The sequence below is a fragment of the Psittacula echo genome, assembly GCF_963264785.1.
Source record: "Psittacula echo genome assembly, chromosome: 4".
Lineage (NCBI taxonomy): Eukaryota > Metazoa > Chordata > Aves > Psittaciformes > Psittacidae > Psittacula > Psittacula echo.
Genome location: NC_137738.1, coordinates 101,669,324 through 101,688,491, shown reverse-complemented (window position 1 = coordinate 101,688,491; position 19,168 = coordinate 101,669,324). Strand labels below are relative to the sequence as shown.

The 19,168-nt window shown below is 43.1% G+C and overlaps 1 protein-coding gene across 1 annotated transcript in view; it reads right to left on the bottom strand.

Annotated features, from left to right (window-relative positions):
• KLHL29 (kelch like family member 29) overlaps positions 1-19,168 on the bottom strand; it is a gene marked incomplete at both ends in the record, with an annotated part of 255,315 nt that overhangs the window by 16,874 nt on the left and 219,273 nt on the right. The window contains 3 exons of the mRNA XM_080617020.1: positions 3,183-3,376; positions 14,248-14,428; positions 17,194-17,376. Of these exons, the coding sequence (XP_080473146.1) occupies positions 3,183-3,376; positions 14,248-14,428; positions 17,194-17,376 (558 nt within the window). The remainder of the gene's footprint in view (positions 1-3,182; positions 3,377-14,247; positions 14,429-17,193; positions 17,377-19,168) is intronic.

The window sequence follows — 19,168 nt, the reverse complement described above, 5'->3', positions numbered from 1 at the left end:
GCAGCAAACTTCTTAGTGCTCAAAACACAAAAGAAAGAGATGTGTGATGTGGTTTACCAAGAACATGCAATGTGGAAGCCCTGGAAAGCTACATTACTCCAGTAACATCAATCTGTGGGCTGCATTGATGCATGAACATCTATCCCTCCAAAGCTGGGGAGGACAGACGTGGGGCAAAGGATGGGACACTGAGAAAGACCCTCTCCTCTTCAAACATGGATGAGTATAATCAACACCTTCCCAAAGGCTACCACAAAATCCATGTGCAGCAAGTTGGTGAGCCTAGTGTCATACCTACTGTACATAGGCATCCATGTCCCAACACTTCCTGGCCGTTAAGGGCTAAAGAATAAATGGAAGCTGAGAGTGAATTCACTGCTTATTCCTAGAAGAAATCCAGGCAGAAGAGAGCAGAAGCTGAGCTGCATGGACTTGCTATCAGTCCCTACTTCTTATCTTCTCTGCACAGGTAGGATATAAGTATCCAGCCTGCTTCACCTCCATTGAGATTAGCCAAAAAAATGACCCTTGCCATGGTTGATGCCAGTGTTGCCTTGGGCAAGTCTGGCACACAACGCTTTGGAAGAGATGGACCTGTTGGGTTCAAATGTGTACTATATTGTGTTCAGCTCACTATCATAAAATACCAGTGACTTGAGACTGGTACTGCTGGTCTAAAAACCTCCAGAGACCTTGGCTACTTTCAATACCTGCTCCTACTGTTTCACATCTGAACATGCTTGCAGTGTTCTTAAATAACCTGTTGTTCTATCGGAGGTCAAACAGATTTCACTGATATCTGGGGTGACCTTAAACAGCACAACTCACCATAGGATAGCTCAGTTGCCTTAGCTCAGAGAGATACCTCAAGATTTCACAAATCAGCACAAAAAAGTTCTGAGGATGTCATAGGCACCCCAGCAGTGATCATCCCACAATTCATCTCAGCTCCGTTTTGCAAAAAGCACTCCAAGGGTCCTTCTACTCCCTTGCTGGGTTTAGACTGTACCATACTTGGTGTAGCATCCACTTCTTGGGGATACTTTACAAATGCAGGTGACAATATGGTTCTTGTAGAGATGCAGAAATCAAAAGTATATAATCTCAATATTCCCACTGCCTTTTGGTGAAGATCATGCATCACATCAGTGCAGTTTCCCAGACATTCTCCATAGGGGTGCCATTTTTCAGGCTCTGTGTTACTTTACTGTATTTGCAAATAAATTGGCATTATACATTTCCCAGCAAAGACACAGCAACTCCTCATTTTATCATGTATTTTATGCCTTCAGCTTAACTAATTAACTTTGATTACACCAAGAAAACATGAATACCATCCTTTAACTTCACCAGTGTCTTTCATGTATTTTTGTTAGGAAATAATAGTACCCGTCTATTAGAATGGGTAACGAACCCAACTCTGAATGGTTTGGATCATTTTTTCCAAGCATGCTTGGCGTTGATGCCTGCTAGGCAGAATAACGAGCCCAGGGAATGATTTCTTAGCTCCTGTGGCACTTGCACTATTTTTGTGAGGAAAAGGAATACCTCTTTGCATAATGCATTCATTTTTGCAATAAGCTGTGAGTCCAGAAAACCTCATACTGTCAGTCAGTGGATTAAATAAGCAGCAGCAGCAGCTGTAGCCACGTGATAGAAAAAGCCAGGCAATAAGGTTGTTTGCATAGCTGTACTACATAAACAGTTAACGCCCTCCCGCTGGGTGCTTCATGCTGCATCATATGCATGTCATGTTATGTTAGGCTGGACACAAACCACAGCAAGGGAGTTGAAAAACAGCAGCGCCCTCTGCATAGGGGAGGCTACATCGTGACTGTACCAGCTCCTCATGACCTGACCTACTAGGGAACCGCAAGAAGAGAGTCAAAATAATTGTTAACAAGCTACAATAAAAAGAGCAGCTTGGTTTAGCTTTCTGAATATTCTCAGTCCTTACCTGAATACCTTATAACTGTGATTCTATAACTTATGACTTGCCACTCCTACGTCTCTACCAGGCTCAATAACGAGACCATGATTTTTTAAAAACCTCATGTCACATTTTCAATGTGACTAGGAGATTTAGGGTGGTGAAACAGGTATGAGGCATCTACAACCCCTCCAGAACAGGTTGTCCGGACAGGTTGTAGATGCTTCATGCCTGGAAATGTTCAAGTTCAGGCTGGACGAGGCTTTGAAGAACCTTGTCTAGTTGAAGATGTCCCTGCTCACTGCAGGGGCATTGGATTAGATGAACTTTAAAGGTCCTGAACTATTCTATGAATCTAGGATGCCAAAGCAAGCCACCCCAAAACAGCTTCTCTTTGACTGTATGAGTGCTGTTTCTTTGGCAGTCAAGTATAGCCAGACCGAAGGCTGCCCATAGCCACCCATCGCAGAGTGGGTGGCCCAGGTTGGCTGTTACTCTGCAGTGACGTCCGTGTGAGGCTGAACACTAAACCACATTTCCAAAAGCAACCTAAACGCTCACGGTGCAAATCACCACAGAAAGCAAGTAAGGTGCAAACTTATGAGCCATATCCTCATTTTGGAAGGAAGTCTGCATCGCTGACACTGGCTTGTACATTGGAAAATTTGGCCTCTTGTCTTGCTCTTTGTCCAGTAAAAATGTTCAGTGAGCTTGAGGGCATCATAATCTATAAAACACAGTTTTAATAACTTACATATCTTGGAGATTTCAGGCTCTGAAGCATGTATTCCTGTGGACACCACTGATAAATCCCAGTTAAGAATGACTGCCACTTCCCACAGGACAGGCGGCATCTTAACAAACCCATGAGTAATAATCCATTAACTGATGGTGGTGTTAAACCACATGGAGCAACACATGATGCCAGGATGAAGTTTCACTGCACTTTGCAATTTTTTTGGATCTAAAATTACTAATTGTCCATACCCAATAACTGCATTCCTTTTTCCTCTAATTTGAACTCATCACTTCTAGCTGATAACTAGCTGTATTAATGAGTGACAGTCGCCTTCAGTAAAGATACAGATAATTGCCTCTCTGGTATAATATACCATGCATTCCTGCCAATATGTCATAAACGTATCTTCCCCCACCCCCCAACTCATTTGCTTTCTGCAAAGGCATTAAAATGCCTGTAGCACAGAGATCTCTGTTGTACTACGGGTTTACTCTGACACCACGCATCCCTTACCGATCATGGGAGACTCTATGAAACTCCACGAATTAGTCTGAGGGATGTAGGACTGCAAGACCCCCGCAGCTCGGCCGGCTTCGTTCACCCCACCGAAGACGTAGATCTTCCCACCACAGACAGTTGCAGCGGCTGAATGGACGGCCTTTGGCAGGGGAGCGATGGTCTCCCACTGGTTGGTTATTGTATCGTACCTAGGAGAACAGCAGCTGGAATGAGCTGAGATGACACAATGCTGGGCAAGATAGACAGGTAGAGAAAGCGGGCTGGGATACAACAGAAAGGCAGCTTGACAAGCAGAAGAAAAGCAGAGGTGGAAATGTATTTTTTAACATCCTACAAATTCAAGCTCTTGGTAAACAGTGTAATTAATGCTTTTTCTAAGCTTTTAAAACATTGAGAAAAGCACAGAAAAAGCTGGTTCTGTTTTCTGTATATGCTTCTCAAATCTCGTTATAGGCCAAGCTAAAGAAACTCAGGACATCTTTGTTAAGATGTCTTCCACTAATTATTTCTTTTAATGAGTATACAATGAGATTTATTCTTGCAAATCAGTGCAGTGATATCCAATACAGACTGCAGGCAGGCAACTGTTTATGTTCTTCAGTTGTTCAGCTCATGGAACACATCTCACCTGCACATAATGCAATACAATAGCTCTTTTTCCTCTGGTTAACTGGCCAGCGATGTACATGTTGTGCCAGCATGAGCTGCTTCCATTTAATTTTCATTGTGCAAACCAAACTACTGTGCTTCATTGCAGGATGCTGCAAACATTAATGCTGGAATAAGATTTCACCATTGCATTCATATTTGACATGAAGCAAACAGAAAAGAGTAGGCATGAAAGTGCTGAATTAGTTTTAAGGTCATCAGTATCTGATTTAATTAAGCCATTGACCATAAGGGATGTGCAGTTAATAATCCACGGATGAAGATTCATTTTAGACAATGTCACAAGCACAGATGTCAATTTTTTTTCTTTAAAGATAATGTGGCAGGGATCCAAATAGCTGCTCTAAAATGAGTCTGGGAGACAGTACAAAATAACATGATTTTTAGGCTTCTATATTTCCATGTAATGGCACATTCAGTCAAATAGGAGTTTCCTGCATAGCGATTATTCAGAATTGTTGACTGCAAGAACAGAAGCCCTCATCACCCATTCAGGCTTTTTGCTCTTAATATTAGTGACATGCAATATGCAAGCATGAAATGAATTCATGGCCATGAACCCATCTGTAAAAAATGATTTAGCAACAAGGGATTTTTCCCTTCATAACATGTCCCTCAAGTTTTCATTGCTCAAAACTGGGGACAATAAAAGGGAGAAATTCTATAAATGGTGGAAACAGCACAAGAATAATGTTCTTAACGAAGACACATTAATGAGTTTCCAAGTAATAGAACTGAAAGTAATTAACACACTCATAAAACTGAGGCAAAAGCAAGAGGGAGGCAAACCTTAAGTAAAAAAAAAAAAAAATAGGCAAGTCCCTTCTAATGAGCATGGAGAACTGCCTTGTACAATGCTCTGAATTAGTTACCGAGAAATTAAATTCATCTACAACAAGTGATCAAAGGGGAGAAATATAACAAGATTAAACAACACGGTGCTGGGAGCAATCAGCACGACACACCTATATCGGGCTGAATCTTAACACTTAGTACCAAACCTGAGCCTGCAGATGCATTTTGACTGCACAAGAACATCCTCCAAGGGAAGGCAGCATATGCTGCATCTCCTCCATTTGCTCACAGCACTTGGGGCGGCACTTGGTCCATACTAGCAGATATGCAAAAATCTTGCATAATATTGTTTCATACACTGCTTTTGGGTCACATTTTGCTAATTCATCTACAGCAGTAATTTGGGGCTTGATTATTTAATGTCTTATTAAAAGCTCATTAAGAAATTGGTTATAATTGGTTAGAAAAGGGAAAGCAATAATGCCAAGAACTGACCTAATGTTCCTTTCTAGCACCTTGGCTTCTAAGATGCAAATTATTCCTGTCACTCAATATGTATTGTCTCACACCATCCACTCTGACTTAGCACCAGGAACGTTTGTGGACAGTTGAAGTGGCCCGAGATGGGATGGTGAGTGGCTACGCTGCCTTCCCTGGCGCTGGCAGATGTACCTGGCAGACCACAGTTCCCAAAACAGATGTGTTCCTCCCAATGACTTTCTGATCATTCCAATACATTTGTGGGAAGGAGGGGTTACATCCTTCACATATCCTGCAGGCTGAGTGTGGCTGAGGACCAATGTCTATAGGAATACTGGAGAAAGGGTCCAATTACAGAAACAACCATCCTTTTTCTGGACGAATATCACTACTGGGACCTCAGGTCCCTCAGACACTGTTTTTCACCCACTTTCATTGTTCTCCAGTCATGCTTTATGATGACAGAACTGATCTTTCTTTCTCCCACCCTGCATCTGTCACTGGGAAACCAGGAATGACCGGTTTCACTTCATCTGCTGAAAGCCAAAGGCTGCGAATATACTGGATATAGGTGCAAATGGAGCTTAAAAAATCCCCACTTTTGTCTTGAGGGTCATTTGGTTTAAAAAATCAATGAACCATAACATAGGTGGAAGCAAGTCTCTGTCCACCTAACATAGACATCTAATGTGTGTTTTACATAGGCTGTACAGTGAAGCAACCCTCTTACAAGCCTAACTTACCCCTGGGGCTGAAGAGAAGATGATGATGCCTTCAAGGCTTCCTGATATGTGTCCATCAAGTCCCCCCATCCCCTGGGAAATTTATTCCTCTGGTTCATTCCCTCACTGCAATACTGTAGACCTGATTTCTAGTCTCTGTTTTGGTTCAGCTCCCACCCATGAGAAAGTAAGTTGTTTTTTTTCCTGTTGGGATTATAAAGCTGTCTGCTACCAAATCTCTCACATATGGACTTGCAGAAAATAACAGTCACCTCTTCACCTTGTACGTGATAAACTAAGTAGTCTAAGCTCCTTAAGTCTCTGCAAGGCAGGTTTCCATGATTTTGGTCTATCGTAAGTCAGCTCCTAATGTGTTCACGCAAGGATTTGCACCAGATTAACTAAATTGGTTTAAAAATGAATAAAGTTGAATCTTCGTAACCTTCCAGGACAGGAAATAATGACACTTGCTTTACCTCTCTGCCCTAAGGCCTTTCCATGTGTTGTGCTATCTCTGGTGTTGCTGTCACTCCACTGCCACTAGTGCTACTGGGGCTACTCAGCTGCCTTTAACGTTGGCTCTGCTCAGGGGCCAGTGGGGAGAGAACTGATTTAAAGAATAATCACATTGATCTCTTTCCATTAGTCAAGCTTTGCATTTGATTCCCCTGTTTGAAGCCATAGATGGAGACATAGATGGGAGCTGGCTTCATGCCAAGCAAAGGTTTTCCTTCCCTCTCCTCCACTGCTCCCTATAAGTCCTGGTGTTTCCAGGCTTGTCCTTAGCTATGGGTCTACCAAGCCCATTCAATCTCCTGAACTTGAAACTTCAAGGACATCTCCTTTCTTATGACTGACTCCTGGTTTTGCAGTCCTTGTACACTATGGACTCACATGTGGTTTTACACACATGCCCCTGCACACCTTTCTCTGCCTTCAGAGCACTCCCTGCAACCCTGCTGTCTATGGCCCTGCCAGGCTCCAGACATCAGACTTTCCATGCATGCAGGACATGTGTCCCCTGGCCTGTCGCTTCATGTGCACCGAGAACTGTCGTCTCACCTGACCCTTGTGCAGTCACTATCCCCTGGTTTATGTGTTATTTATGTACTCAGGATAAGACAAATCATCTGATTCAGCAGAAAATACAGCCCAGGACTGAAAAGAGCACACACATAAATTACCTTGCTGGCTTCCACAATTCTCCACTCTTAGGATTCCATCGGTAGGCCTGATCTTCCTACTGCTTCACTCATCTCATTCAACACCTCCTTTCTTGCTCTTTTCCTACCACGTCAGTACTAACAGCAGAAAACCATTCATTTCAAGCTGTGCCGTTTGCTTCTCTGTTTTCTTCATTTTTAATCTCTTCAGTACCTGAAAACACTATTTTTTTCTCTCCTCAGCCTCTTAATTTTTCCCCTTCTAGGTTAAACAGCTATATGAGTATCTTCATTTATTCACATTATAAAATCCTTACACCACAGTTAGTTGCTTACAGACATGCACCCTCCAGTTTCTTATACATTATTTAAATCTATTTGTAGGAAAGCTGCTATGTAAAATAAAGCTGCACAGTGTCATACTGATCTGCTCACCAGATAATTAACATGTTGTTTAAAATCGCATTAATGGATTGCTGGTTTTTGCCTTTTTTGTTTTTTTCTTGACTGTTCTGAGGGGCTTAAGAAATTATCCTTGGACAAGGCTATTTATTTAATTTTCTTAAGACATCATAGAAATATAGAATCATGTAGTTTGGAAAAGACCTTTAAGATCATCAAGTCCAACCACTAAACCATGTCGCTAAGTACCACATCTACACCTCTTTTAAACACCTCCAGGGATGGTGACTCAAACACTTCCCTGGGCAGCCTGTTCCAGTATTTGACAACCCTTTCAGTGAAGAAATTTTTCCTAATATCCAATCGAAACCTCCCCTGGAGTAACTTGAGGCCATTTCCTCTTGTCCTATCACTTGTTACCTGGGAGAACAGACCAACCCCCCAACACTACAACCTCTGTTCAGGTAGTTGGAGAGCGGTGAGGTCTCCCCTGAGTTTTCTTCTCTCCAGGCTAAACAACTCCAGTTCCCTCAGCCCCTCCTTATAAGACTTGAGCTCCAGACCATCAGCTTCATTGTTCTTTGGACTCCAGCACTTCAATGTCTTTCTTGTAGCAAGTGCCCAGAACTGAACACAATATTCAGCCTCACCAGTGCCCAGTACAGGAGGATGATCACTGCCCAGGCCCTGCTGGCCACACTATTTCTGATACAGGCCAGGATGCCATTTGCCTTCTTGGATGCCTGGGCACAAGCTGGCTCTTGTTCAGCCGGCTGTCAACAAACACCCCCAGGTCCTTTTCTACGAGGCAGCTTTTTCCACCAGGCACCATGCTGCCCCAAGCCTGTAGCATTGCATGGCATTGTTGTGACCCAGGTACAGGACCTGGCACTGAGCCTTATGGAACCTCATACAACTGGCCTTCACCAAATAATCCAGATCCCGCTGTAAAGCCTTCCTACCTCAAGCATATTAACCAGAATATATCCTCAGGATAATAAACAGAACTAGCCCCAGTACCGAGCCCTGGCGAACACCACTTGAGACTGTCCTCCAGCTCGATTTAACTCCACTCTCTACCATTCTTTGGGCCCAGCCATCCACCCAATTTTTTTACCCTGCAAAGAGTGCACCCATCCAACCCATGAGAATCCAACCCATGAGCAGCCAGTTTCTCCAGGACACTGCTGTGGGAAACAGTGTCAAAAGCTTTACTAAAGTCTAGGGAGAGAACACCCACAGTCTTTCCCTCAGCCAGTAACCTACCACCTTGTCACAGAAGGAGATCAGGTTAGTCAAGCAGGACCTGCCTTCGTAGAGCCATGCTGATTGGTCCAGATCACTTGGTTGTCCTGCACATGTCGCGTGACAGCACTCAAGATGATCTGCTCCATAACCTTCCCTGGCACTGATGTCAGGCTGGCAGGTCTGTAGTCCCCCAGACCCTCCTTCCGGCCCTTCTTTCAGGTGAATGTTCCATTTCCTAAACTCCAGTCAACTGTGACCTCCCTGGTTAGCCAGGACTGCTGATAAAAGATGGGAAGTGGCTCCGTGAGCAGCTCCACCAGCAAACCCAGTAATCTTGGGGGTATCCCGTCTGGTCGCATAGCTGTGTGTGTCTAAGTGGTGTAGCAGGTTACTGACCATTTCCCCTTGGACTATGGGGACTTTTTTTCTCCCCATCCTGACTTCTATATATCAGAGGCTGGGTACCCTGAGAATGACTGGTCTTACTAGTAAAGACTGAGGCAAAGAAGGCAGTAAATATCTCAGCCTTTTCCTCAGCCTTTGCCACTGTGTTTCCGTCCACATTCAACAAAGAACAGAGATTCTCCTTAGACCTCCTTTTGTTGCTAATGTATTTATAGAAACATTTGTTTATTGTTTTTTTACAGTAGTAGCCAGGTTAAGTTCTAATTGGGCTTTGGCCCTTCTAATTTGCTCCCTCACAGCATTCTTGTAGGCCTTCTGAGTTACTTGCACCTAGAGACAAAAGCCCCTAACATACAGGGCTACCCCAATGCCTCGCCTTCCTTGCCTATCCCTTCTGACGAGTCTATAGCCATCTGTTTCAGCACTCTAGCTGTGTGAGTTATCCCACCATGTTTCAGTGATGGAACTATGTTGTTAGTTTTCCTGCTGTACAATGGCTTCCAGCTCCTCCTGTTGCTCATGCTGTGCACTCCTCTAGATGCACTTCAGTTGGGCTATTGATTCCATCACCTTTTCTTGAGGAGAAGCCCTAATTCCTGTCTGACCACATCTCAGTAAAACAGCAGGTTCTGAAGCACTTTCTAAATCTTATAAAGCTTATTTGTTACACTGAATATTTAGACAGTCTTCCAAGTACAGACTGCCAACCAAAGTAATCTTCCAATTTTAGACAACCTTATTGTAGAAGTGCTGTCAGGTCAAGGGGATTCATCTTCCCTGTCCTTCAAACAGATAATAACCACAAAGCACCCACATTTCCACACTTTTAGTCACATACATTGTCTTGTCAGCATACGCAGTCTTCTCAGCTCTCAAATTGCATACATTACAGGGCCCATCCATTATCTAAAAATCTAGTTCGTGGATCCACTTCATTTCGCTGCCTCCCAACTCAACTCATATCTCAGAAAAAGACAGAAAGTGTAATACCCTCTCGCCTAACACCTAATGACTTGCTGCCTGTCACACAGAAACTTGCCAGAGGGGCTTGATGGAGAGCTGCAGCCATGCTGTTATTTCCCTAAACACTCATTCCAAAAACATAACTCTCCCTGAACATATACCCATGTATAGCCACAAAAATGGACATATAAGTCAGCCCCTCTGGCACATGCATATTGTTTTAAGATGAGTAATGAATGACTCCTACTCATCTGTTTGTGACTGATAGTCCTGTAACATTATCCATCGCGCCAGAATTTTTACTGCCTCTTTACAGACAAATGGCAGGGAAAAGGTAAAAAATCTCAGCTCTATTGAAGCTGATGGGAAAACACCCACTGATTTAAGCGGCATCAGAATTTCTGGTTGAGGCTGCACCTTTCAGCATCAATGACACAACCAAAAGCACAGAGACAGAAGCTCAGGAGTGATGCCATAAATCATTAGGAGTCCAGTGGTTCCTTCTTGCTTTAATGCTTTCTAATGGTGCAGAAGATTAATTAGGTGGCAGCACGTACAGCTAAGATGGTCTGACATTTGTTTTTAAAAAATGGAATAAAGCAAAAACATCTTTGTGAGAGTTTAACCATTTAGGATGAAATATTAAAAGAATTCCAGCAAAAACAGGCGGAAAATAAGAAAGAAACTGGGAGAAAATGTTATTTTTTCTCTCTCCAAAGACCCACTGTGGTGAAACACCCTGTAGTCTCCTTGCTCTGTGGAGTCAGACACCCTGTAGTCTCTTGCTTGCTCAGTGTAACTGAGGTGAGATCAGGGTAAGTCACTTTGGACTGGAGACATGCCCTCCCCCATGCCAGTGAATATGCATCAAAACCTGTCCAAAGCTGGCCATGGACACACTTGAGCTAACTGAGCAAGCAGAAAGCAAAATGTGGTTGGGAAAGATAAACTGCATGTGGATGATGAAAAGTGGTAGGTGGCCCAGTGGGTGAGGGTGACTAGTGCCTTGCCCTTCACACTGGTGGCACAGCCCAGGACCACATTGTGTATTAGGCCTGGATAAGCCCCCATACCTCCATCCAGATGGACAGCAGGGCTATAATTTCAGATGCCACCTTTGAGGTGAAAAACTAACTGAAACCTGAGAGTGCGCGACCCTGAAATCCAACACTGAGGGGAACTATGTTAATCTCAAAATAAAATGTAATTTTTGGCATCATGTGATTTGGAGCATATGATCATGTCACATTATTGTAATATAGTGCTTTTGTAAGACCTGCTGGAATGACAGAGAGGTCTCCCCCTCTTTAAGAGGTGGTATCTCAGTGTCCCATCCAAAGCAAAACAATATTTGAAGAGCAATGTGCAGCCCACACAGAAATATGGTTGGAGAACCTCAGTTGCCTGTAGCTCTTGAGGTTGGGAGGGGAAGAAAGAGTCAAGAAGTGGGCATTAACTGATCATAGAAGAGCAGAAAACTGAGTAATTAAAGTGACTTTAGTTTGGTATCCTCATGTGTTTTTTTTAGAGTTGCCACCGAAATTCAGAAAGACTTACTGCTTGCAAAAAGGGGTACAGTGATTAAAAATCCTGAACTTGCACAAATGCACAAAGGCAAATGCTTTTGTCTTAAAAGGCCTGACTTTGCTCAGCACAGCTACAAGGGTCAGCTTTTTCTCACCTGCGTTTCTAAAAGCAGACCCTGAAATTCCCTTTCCAAACCACACAGTTTCAACTATGTCATGCTCTGCTTCTGTCATCCCCCGCTACCATTTTAATACAAAGAGTGAAAAAGGAAACATCCCAAAACCTCTTTAATTTCTTGGCATAACCCAAAGGAGGCCATACTGCACTTTTTCCATGGCTTTGTCTCACAAGTCACTTTATAGACAATAGCAGATTAATTATAACCACGGGTTTAGCAAATCCCCATGACAAGACATCCTTATTGTGGTTGAGACAGCGTGCACTGAAATGATAGGGAGGAAATCTGCTCCTTTCCCACATCCAAGTCTCTTGGTGGGCTCGTTACAACTGCAAACCAGCACGGCTGCTCTCCCTGAGCTGAGGGCCTAGATGTGACTTTGCAGGCTGCAAGGTTGTTTGTGGCAAGGAAGGGCTTGGGTGACTGAGATGAGAAGGAAGGAGAGGGGGTGACTTTGCTTGATTTGGAGTTCATTCAAGTGATTGACATTTGGGATGCTTTGTTAAAGAGAGGCCACAAGAATCAGAGCAGAAACAGAAATGACACCCTGGGAAAAATAAAAAGAGATAATTCAAGCAATGGCATCTATCAAGACACCTAACCACAGCATTATTTCGATGTTCATCTTTTATCGAGAGATGGACTGAAGCACTGGGCTCTCTCCTTCCCATGTTCACAAAACCACTTCTGCTAGTTAAAAAATTACTGACTTAAATTACAGGACAAACACCCTCAGAAATCATACATAAATCTACATAAAACATTATGATTTCTTTCAAAGCAAGTCCTGAGGGCACTGCCCTCTTATGCTCAAGGTTAAGTAGGGAGGCAATGCTCACACACTGCATTCACTGCTATGATTTATCATTCATTCTTCGCTGTCTGCATTTCCCTGACTTGCTGAGAGCATCGTCACCAGCGTCAGTTCTTCAGCCTGTGCCTGGGGTGGGAGGGAAGGCTGCCTACAGACCTTGTCCCATGGCACACATCTTTTCCAGGGCCTGTTTGTCACATCTGTGTCTCCTAGGTCAAATAGTGACAAATTTGTGAAGACAGAGGAATACAAAACTAGAGCCATATGTGAATGGTGGCCACTCAGCACCAGATAGGATCTCCCTGGCCATACGTACAGACAACTGGTCTGTTCCATGCACTGAACTAAACAGAAATCCTCCAGGGAAAGAAAAGTCATCATATGATTAAAGACGGTGCCAAAAAGTAGATCAGCAGAAGAAAACTTTATTTTTGGCATTTCCTGATTTCCTGTGTGTTTGACTTTGAAACACTAACTAAACTTTAAATACAGGTTTTGGCATTCAGTATTTACCCTATCTGCCTAAATGAAAAAATAAGCACCCCCTGCACAAATGGAACACAAATGTTGCAGCACAAAAATCCCAAAATAACAGATAGAAAGCACCTTTAATCCTCACCTTCTGAAAAATGATCTTTCTTAGGCCTATCCCTTTCTGGCTCTGCCTGCTTCAAAATGGTGCTGAAGTACTGAAATTCAGCAATTAAAACTGAGAAAAAGGGGGAAAAAAATCCCTCATATTTTTGGCTGCCAGATTCACTAAGGAAAAACATTTCACAAAAATGTATCATTATTCTATTGTCACAATGCACTTTGAAGTGTTTGGGTAGGGCTAGGGCTGTATTGGTCATTTTGGAATGGAATACTCTCACATACCAAGTTTCAATGCAGTTTCTATTTTTTAATGAAAACATCGGTATATATATAAAATTTGTGGTTTTATTGAATGTTATGGTTGACATGAAATTAGTTGGTTTTCGAATTCTACCCTGTGGAATATTTCTTTTATGCTTTTGTTCTTTCCTTGTTTTTTAAGTTCCATGTGAGAAAAGCAAAATTCTTATATCTGGAGTCTTTTTGAAAAGAGGAATTTCCATTCTCTCCCATCTCCAGTCAGCTCCTCCCTCTCAGCCAAGAATTCAGAACTGCTTCCATTTAGCAGTTCTACTTGCAGCTTGGCGGGTCCCAGCTCCAGGCCAAGACCACCAAAGGGAGGATCTTCCTTCCAGCCAGGTCAAGGCTGAGGTCCTCTACCAGAAGAGTACGTGTGATAAACTTACTTTGCTGTTGCTTTTTTGGGGTTTAAAAAAAAAAACCCAACAAAAAGGATTATTGTGGTTGTAAAGACTTTCACCAAGACTAAATTCAAAGGAAGTTTATTAGTTCATTGTATAATCTGTGTAAAGTGTCCAAAGAAGCTTAATTCCTCTCTTTGCTCCCCCGAGCAAACTGACAAAACAAACTGGCAGCTTTCACCTTTGGTTTTGAAACAATGCTTTCCACTGAAGTTTTAAAAAGAAGCTTTAAAAAGAAATCTAATCCTGCACAGTTTCCTCCTTTCTTAGCTGTTAGAAAAGCTTATTTTAACACATACAGCCTATGTGATGTGTCCTTTAAAAGGGTAGTGTTCCTTTAGCATAGCATGAAGAAAAAGCTCCAGCAAGCAGCATGCTTTTGTGTTTTCTTTTTTTACCTTTCCACATGGTCAACGTTGCCTGCCACACCGACCCCTCCAATGGTATAAATTTTCCCATCGTACACCAGACTGTTATGTCGACACCTTGGGACTGTCATGCGGGACACGAGGTTCCAGTTATCGAGCAAGGACATGTAACACCAGACATCCGCGAGCGTGACACCCGACTCCATGCCGCCTGGCACCGATGTGCGGGTGAGGGAAAGAAAAGGGGAGAATTATGTGAGATCCTGGAATGGCAGCAGCTTTGCATATAGCAATCAAAGCCAGTCACAAAGTAAAAAATCTTCAAATGACATTTGACTAATTAAAATAAATCACCCTCAATGGTGAGCATCTGTTCCGATGATGCATATCTGTGTCATTTATTCATGTGCCCCAAGGGTTGGGTTTAGTTGTGGTTTTTTTAATAAGATGACATGAAGAAATCAAGATGTCAGACTGAGAGGGACACGTGCATAAGGGGATAGAACCTTTTCAGTGTTCATAAATAACTTCCAGTCTATTCAATTACTGCAACACTTGCAGGAAGGTGTCAGGAAGCACAGCCTATCTTGGCTTGTGAGAAACAGGCCAGTCTGAAATCTAAAATACTTCACACAGTGATGGATTGAAGGAACACATACGCGGGCAGAATAAAGTCAGTGCTTGCACTGCAGGCTTAATGTTTAATTTTCAGAGACAATTTTTTAATTTATTTTCATTAACTGATAAAGAAAAGAACCAGATATACCACTCTGGTGAAACAGTTCAGGATGTTCCAGTGAAATACTCATATTGGTAATTTTTAACTTCTGATTGAAGCTTCCAAGGTAACCACATAGTTGGTGCCTTACTATTCCCATTTTGAAGCACAAAGAGGTGAAACGATTCATTTCAGACCACACTAGGAGTCAGTGGTCAAGCCAGGAAAAGAAACTAGACTCAGTTCTGTGGTTTAATGAGAAAATCAGGCTTCCTCACTCTCCAAACCAAGATATGCAGAGTGGGAACCAGTACTTGGAGCTGGCAGGGATTCATTCCCACTTCTGTTGGTTTGCCTTCCCTTTTTCCGGTGTCTAGTAAATTTGAGCAAAGCAAAATATCAACCGACACTCAGCTAGGTTTCTAGACATGCGGGACTTCCAGCTCTCCTACTGTAGCCAGCAAGTACTATCAGGTTGCTCATCCAGATTCAGGGGAAGGAGCTAAAATAAGCTTTGAATTTAAGATTTAACAGCTTTTTTAGGAGGTACACAGCCTAAAATGGCTCTACATATTGAAAAGTACCTCAACTAAGAATAACTAAACATCAACTTCTTACAAAAGCTTCCATAGAAGGCTTTCACTTCAGTGGCAAAACAAGTATGGGCAAAAAAAGCCATCAAGAAATAAGTTCCAATAAATCCTTAGGGCCTTTATGCATTATTGATGGAATTTAACACCACAGGCAGCAATTTACTGCAGAAAATGCAGTGAGGGAACTCAGCAAGGGAAAGGCAACAGCTGTAACCCCTTACTGGTACTGCCTCCTGCATCTGTGCTCCCAACTACACCTTTGGATCACACACATCCACACCTCCCTGCCCAGCTTCCTCTTTTATCATCAGACCTTCCCTCAGCTGCCATCAGAGCATCCTTGCATTGCCTGGTGGGAATTGCTTTTCTCCCTCCAGCCAAGCAGAGGTACCACCAGACTGCAAAAACCCACACACCATGATGCTACGGGCGCAGCATAGACAGCTGCTTGGGGAGTTAAAGCCTTTTATGAAGTATGGTCTCAGTTTCATGGAAACTAAGAAGATTACAGGGCTAGTGACTACTGTCAAAAGAGAGGTCTCAACAACAAGTGCAAAACATGAATGCTTCTTTAAGCAAATACTGTTAAGTGTAGGTCACATACAGCAGTTCAGCCTGTCTGTCTCAAATTCCATAACCCACCATTTAGACTCAACTACACACAGTATTTTAAATTGGGTTTCTATGGCAGTGAAACCTCTTTCCATGCTTGATGGTTGTCAGACCTATTTTCTTCACGTTGCAACTGCAAAATATTTCTGTTGACTGCTTCGATACAACATTAATGCCGTAGTGGAATGGAGAACGATAAAAGCAGGGAAATTCCTCTCTTCCAACCTCCCTTCCACTTGTTTTTCCTCCCCCCACCTTCTGGCCCCATGAGCAGCTGGGTACAACTCTGGCATGTCCTTCTTTTTCTGTGCTGCTTATGTTGTAAGGAGGAAACCTTTTTCCCAGCCTAGTAAATTTGGGGATGAAGGGATTGAGAGCAGCCCTGCAGAGAAGGACTGGCGGATACTTGTGGATTGGAAATGAGCTGGCGATGTGTGCTTGCAACCCAGAAAGCCAGGTCTGTCCTGGGCTGCATTAAAAGGAGTATGGCCAGCAGGTCAAGGGAGGTGATTCTAAACCTCTACCCTGCTCTTGTGAGATCCCAGCTGGAGTGCTGCATCCACCTCTGGGATCTCAGCATAAGGACATGGAGCTGTTGGAGGAAGTCCAGAGGAGGCCCCAAAGATGCTTAGAGGGCTGGAGCACCTCTGCTATGGAGACAGGCTGTGAGAGTTGGGCTTGTTCAGCCTGGAGAAGAGTAGGTTCCAGGAGAACCTTACTGTGGCCTGTGAGTACTGAAAGGGGGCCTATAAGGCCTGTAATGAAAGGACCAGAGGTAACAGTTTCAAACTGAAAAAGGGGAGATTTAGATTAGACATAAGGAAGAAATTTATTACAATGAGGGTGACAAGACACTGGCACAGGTTGCCCAAAGAAGCTGTGTCTGCTCCAGTCCTGGCAGTGTTCAAGGCCAGGCTGGACGGGGCTTGGAGCAACCTGGTCTAGTGTAAGGTGCCCCTGCCCACGGCAGGGGGGTTGGAACTGGATGAGCTTTAAGGTCCCTTCCAAACCAAACCATTCTGTGATTAAGTTTCTATGAAATCTGCTGCTTACCTGAGAGATAGATGTTGTCCCCAGCGCTAACCACACTGAAAAACTCTCGATCGTAGAAGGGCAGGCTGGCCAACGGGTACCACTTGTTGTTTTGAGGATTTAAGCAAGTGACCGCTGTTAGAGCACGCTGATTCATGCCAATCATCTGACGACCCCCAACTAAGACTATTACCTCAGCTACACCTAGGATTCAAGTAAGAAAGAAAATAAAACAAAGTGTCATTTCTCAGTGAGGCAGGAGTTTATAAAAAATACTTGTCAGTCAGGGTAATTTTAATGTTTTGTATATAAGTCTGTTTTAGACCATGTAACGAAATAAAGAAGGGTGAGAAAAAAGGGAGTGCGTGTGTGGGGGAGAGTGGTGGGTGAGGAACAACAGTAGGAACATGCCTGGGAGAACATGACAGGGAGCATGCCATCTGGGCAAAATTTAAGGGGAAAGAAATGAAAAGGCAGTTCCATGTAAATATGTCCCTTGATTTCAACAGTCTTTGAGTGAGACAGCAAATTCCTGTTCCACTGAAGAAAACAGGAATTTTGTCAAGGATTGTGATAGCTTGGGAGCTTGGTCATTATCCAGGCAAAGTGTGTCTGCACTTTAACCTGATAAAGCTGTTCTTATACTAAATGATAATGTCTGGAGGAGGGTTAGGCTATGGTTATGGTTCTTCTTCCTGATCTTCTTTCTTCATGTACTCTATTAACATGTCATTTTCTGGTGTTGGGCTTTTTTGTGGGTTTTTCCTCTCTTTTCTCAGATGTAGGCCATACGTGCTCAATCCACTGACCGGGGTCTTAGTGTCCTAGGTGCTAGTAAATGTGACAAAGATAGCCCCTGTCCTAAAGCATTTATTAACTGAGAATAGCTTGAACAGCTCTCCCAGCTCATCCCATAACATACAGGCTGCATAGCAAGTCAAATTCTCTGGACGAAACTTCTGCAATCCACATCTCAGAGTTTTTATTCCCACTTCACAGCCAGAGCTGAGTCAAATCTCATCTGAGTGTTACTCCAGATTCATCCCCACAGTGATGGCCACAGTTTAACTCTGGGACATTTTGTGGCTCCAACCCAACAGTGCAGTTCTGTGGGTTAGTTTGGATTTAGCATGTAGCAGAAGTGTTAAAAAATCTTTCTGCAGTGATTGTAAGCCCCAGTGCAATTTGTTGCCAGGAGAGGTAGGCTCAGAAGCAGGACCATGAGGCCAGGAGCTGGAAGGAATCACCATTTTGGGAGCTGTGCTCACGGCTGGCCCCACTGCTGTGGTGTGTTACAGTGCCCAGGCTAGAGACACGTGTGCACAGGTGGGGGGGTCAGAAGCATGGAACTGAGATTGCCAGCAAGAGAGATGAGGAGCTGCAGCGGAAAGAAATGCGTCTGCAGAGTAATGGATTATCATCATTCTTCATTAGTGTTTTCACAAAATATATCTATGTCATTCAAGCAAGATTACTCTCTTAAAAATTATTAAGTTAAAGTGCTGTACAGTTTTAAATAAATACTTCTCAGTAACAAGAGATCATAATTTTTGAGCCACACCAGAAAATCTAATCACCTGTGCAAGACATAACTTGATTATAATCAATGACCTCGAGAGGGCATGTGACATGCTGCAGTGAGTCCACAAAGGGTGTTTAGAGATCCTTTGTGCTTACATGAATGCCGCTGATATGCAAAATAACATGATTCTATATAATTAGACTCTGACCTAAAAAACTATAATCACCCCCTCTTACCCCAAGAGAATCACTTTTCCCTCATCAACAAGCTTCTGGAAATGGATCGTATTACACCTTCAATTTTATATACATAAAATAAGTACTTTTCAAAATCCCTTCAAACATCACACCATTAGTTGTTGTCTTCAGTGAAAGACTTTTTAGGGTAGATTGTTATTGAAAGTCCTCTACACTTCATCCTTCTGAAAGGTGCCTTGATGAGGCAGTTTCCAGAAGCTGCAAATGCCATGGTTTG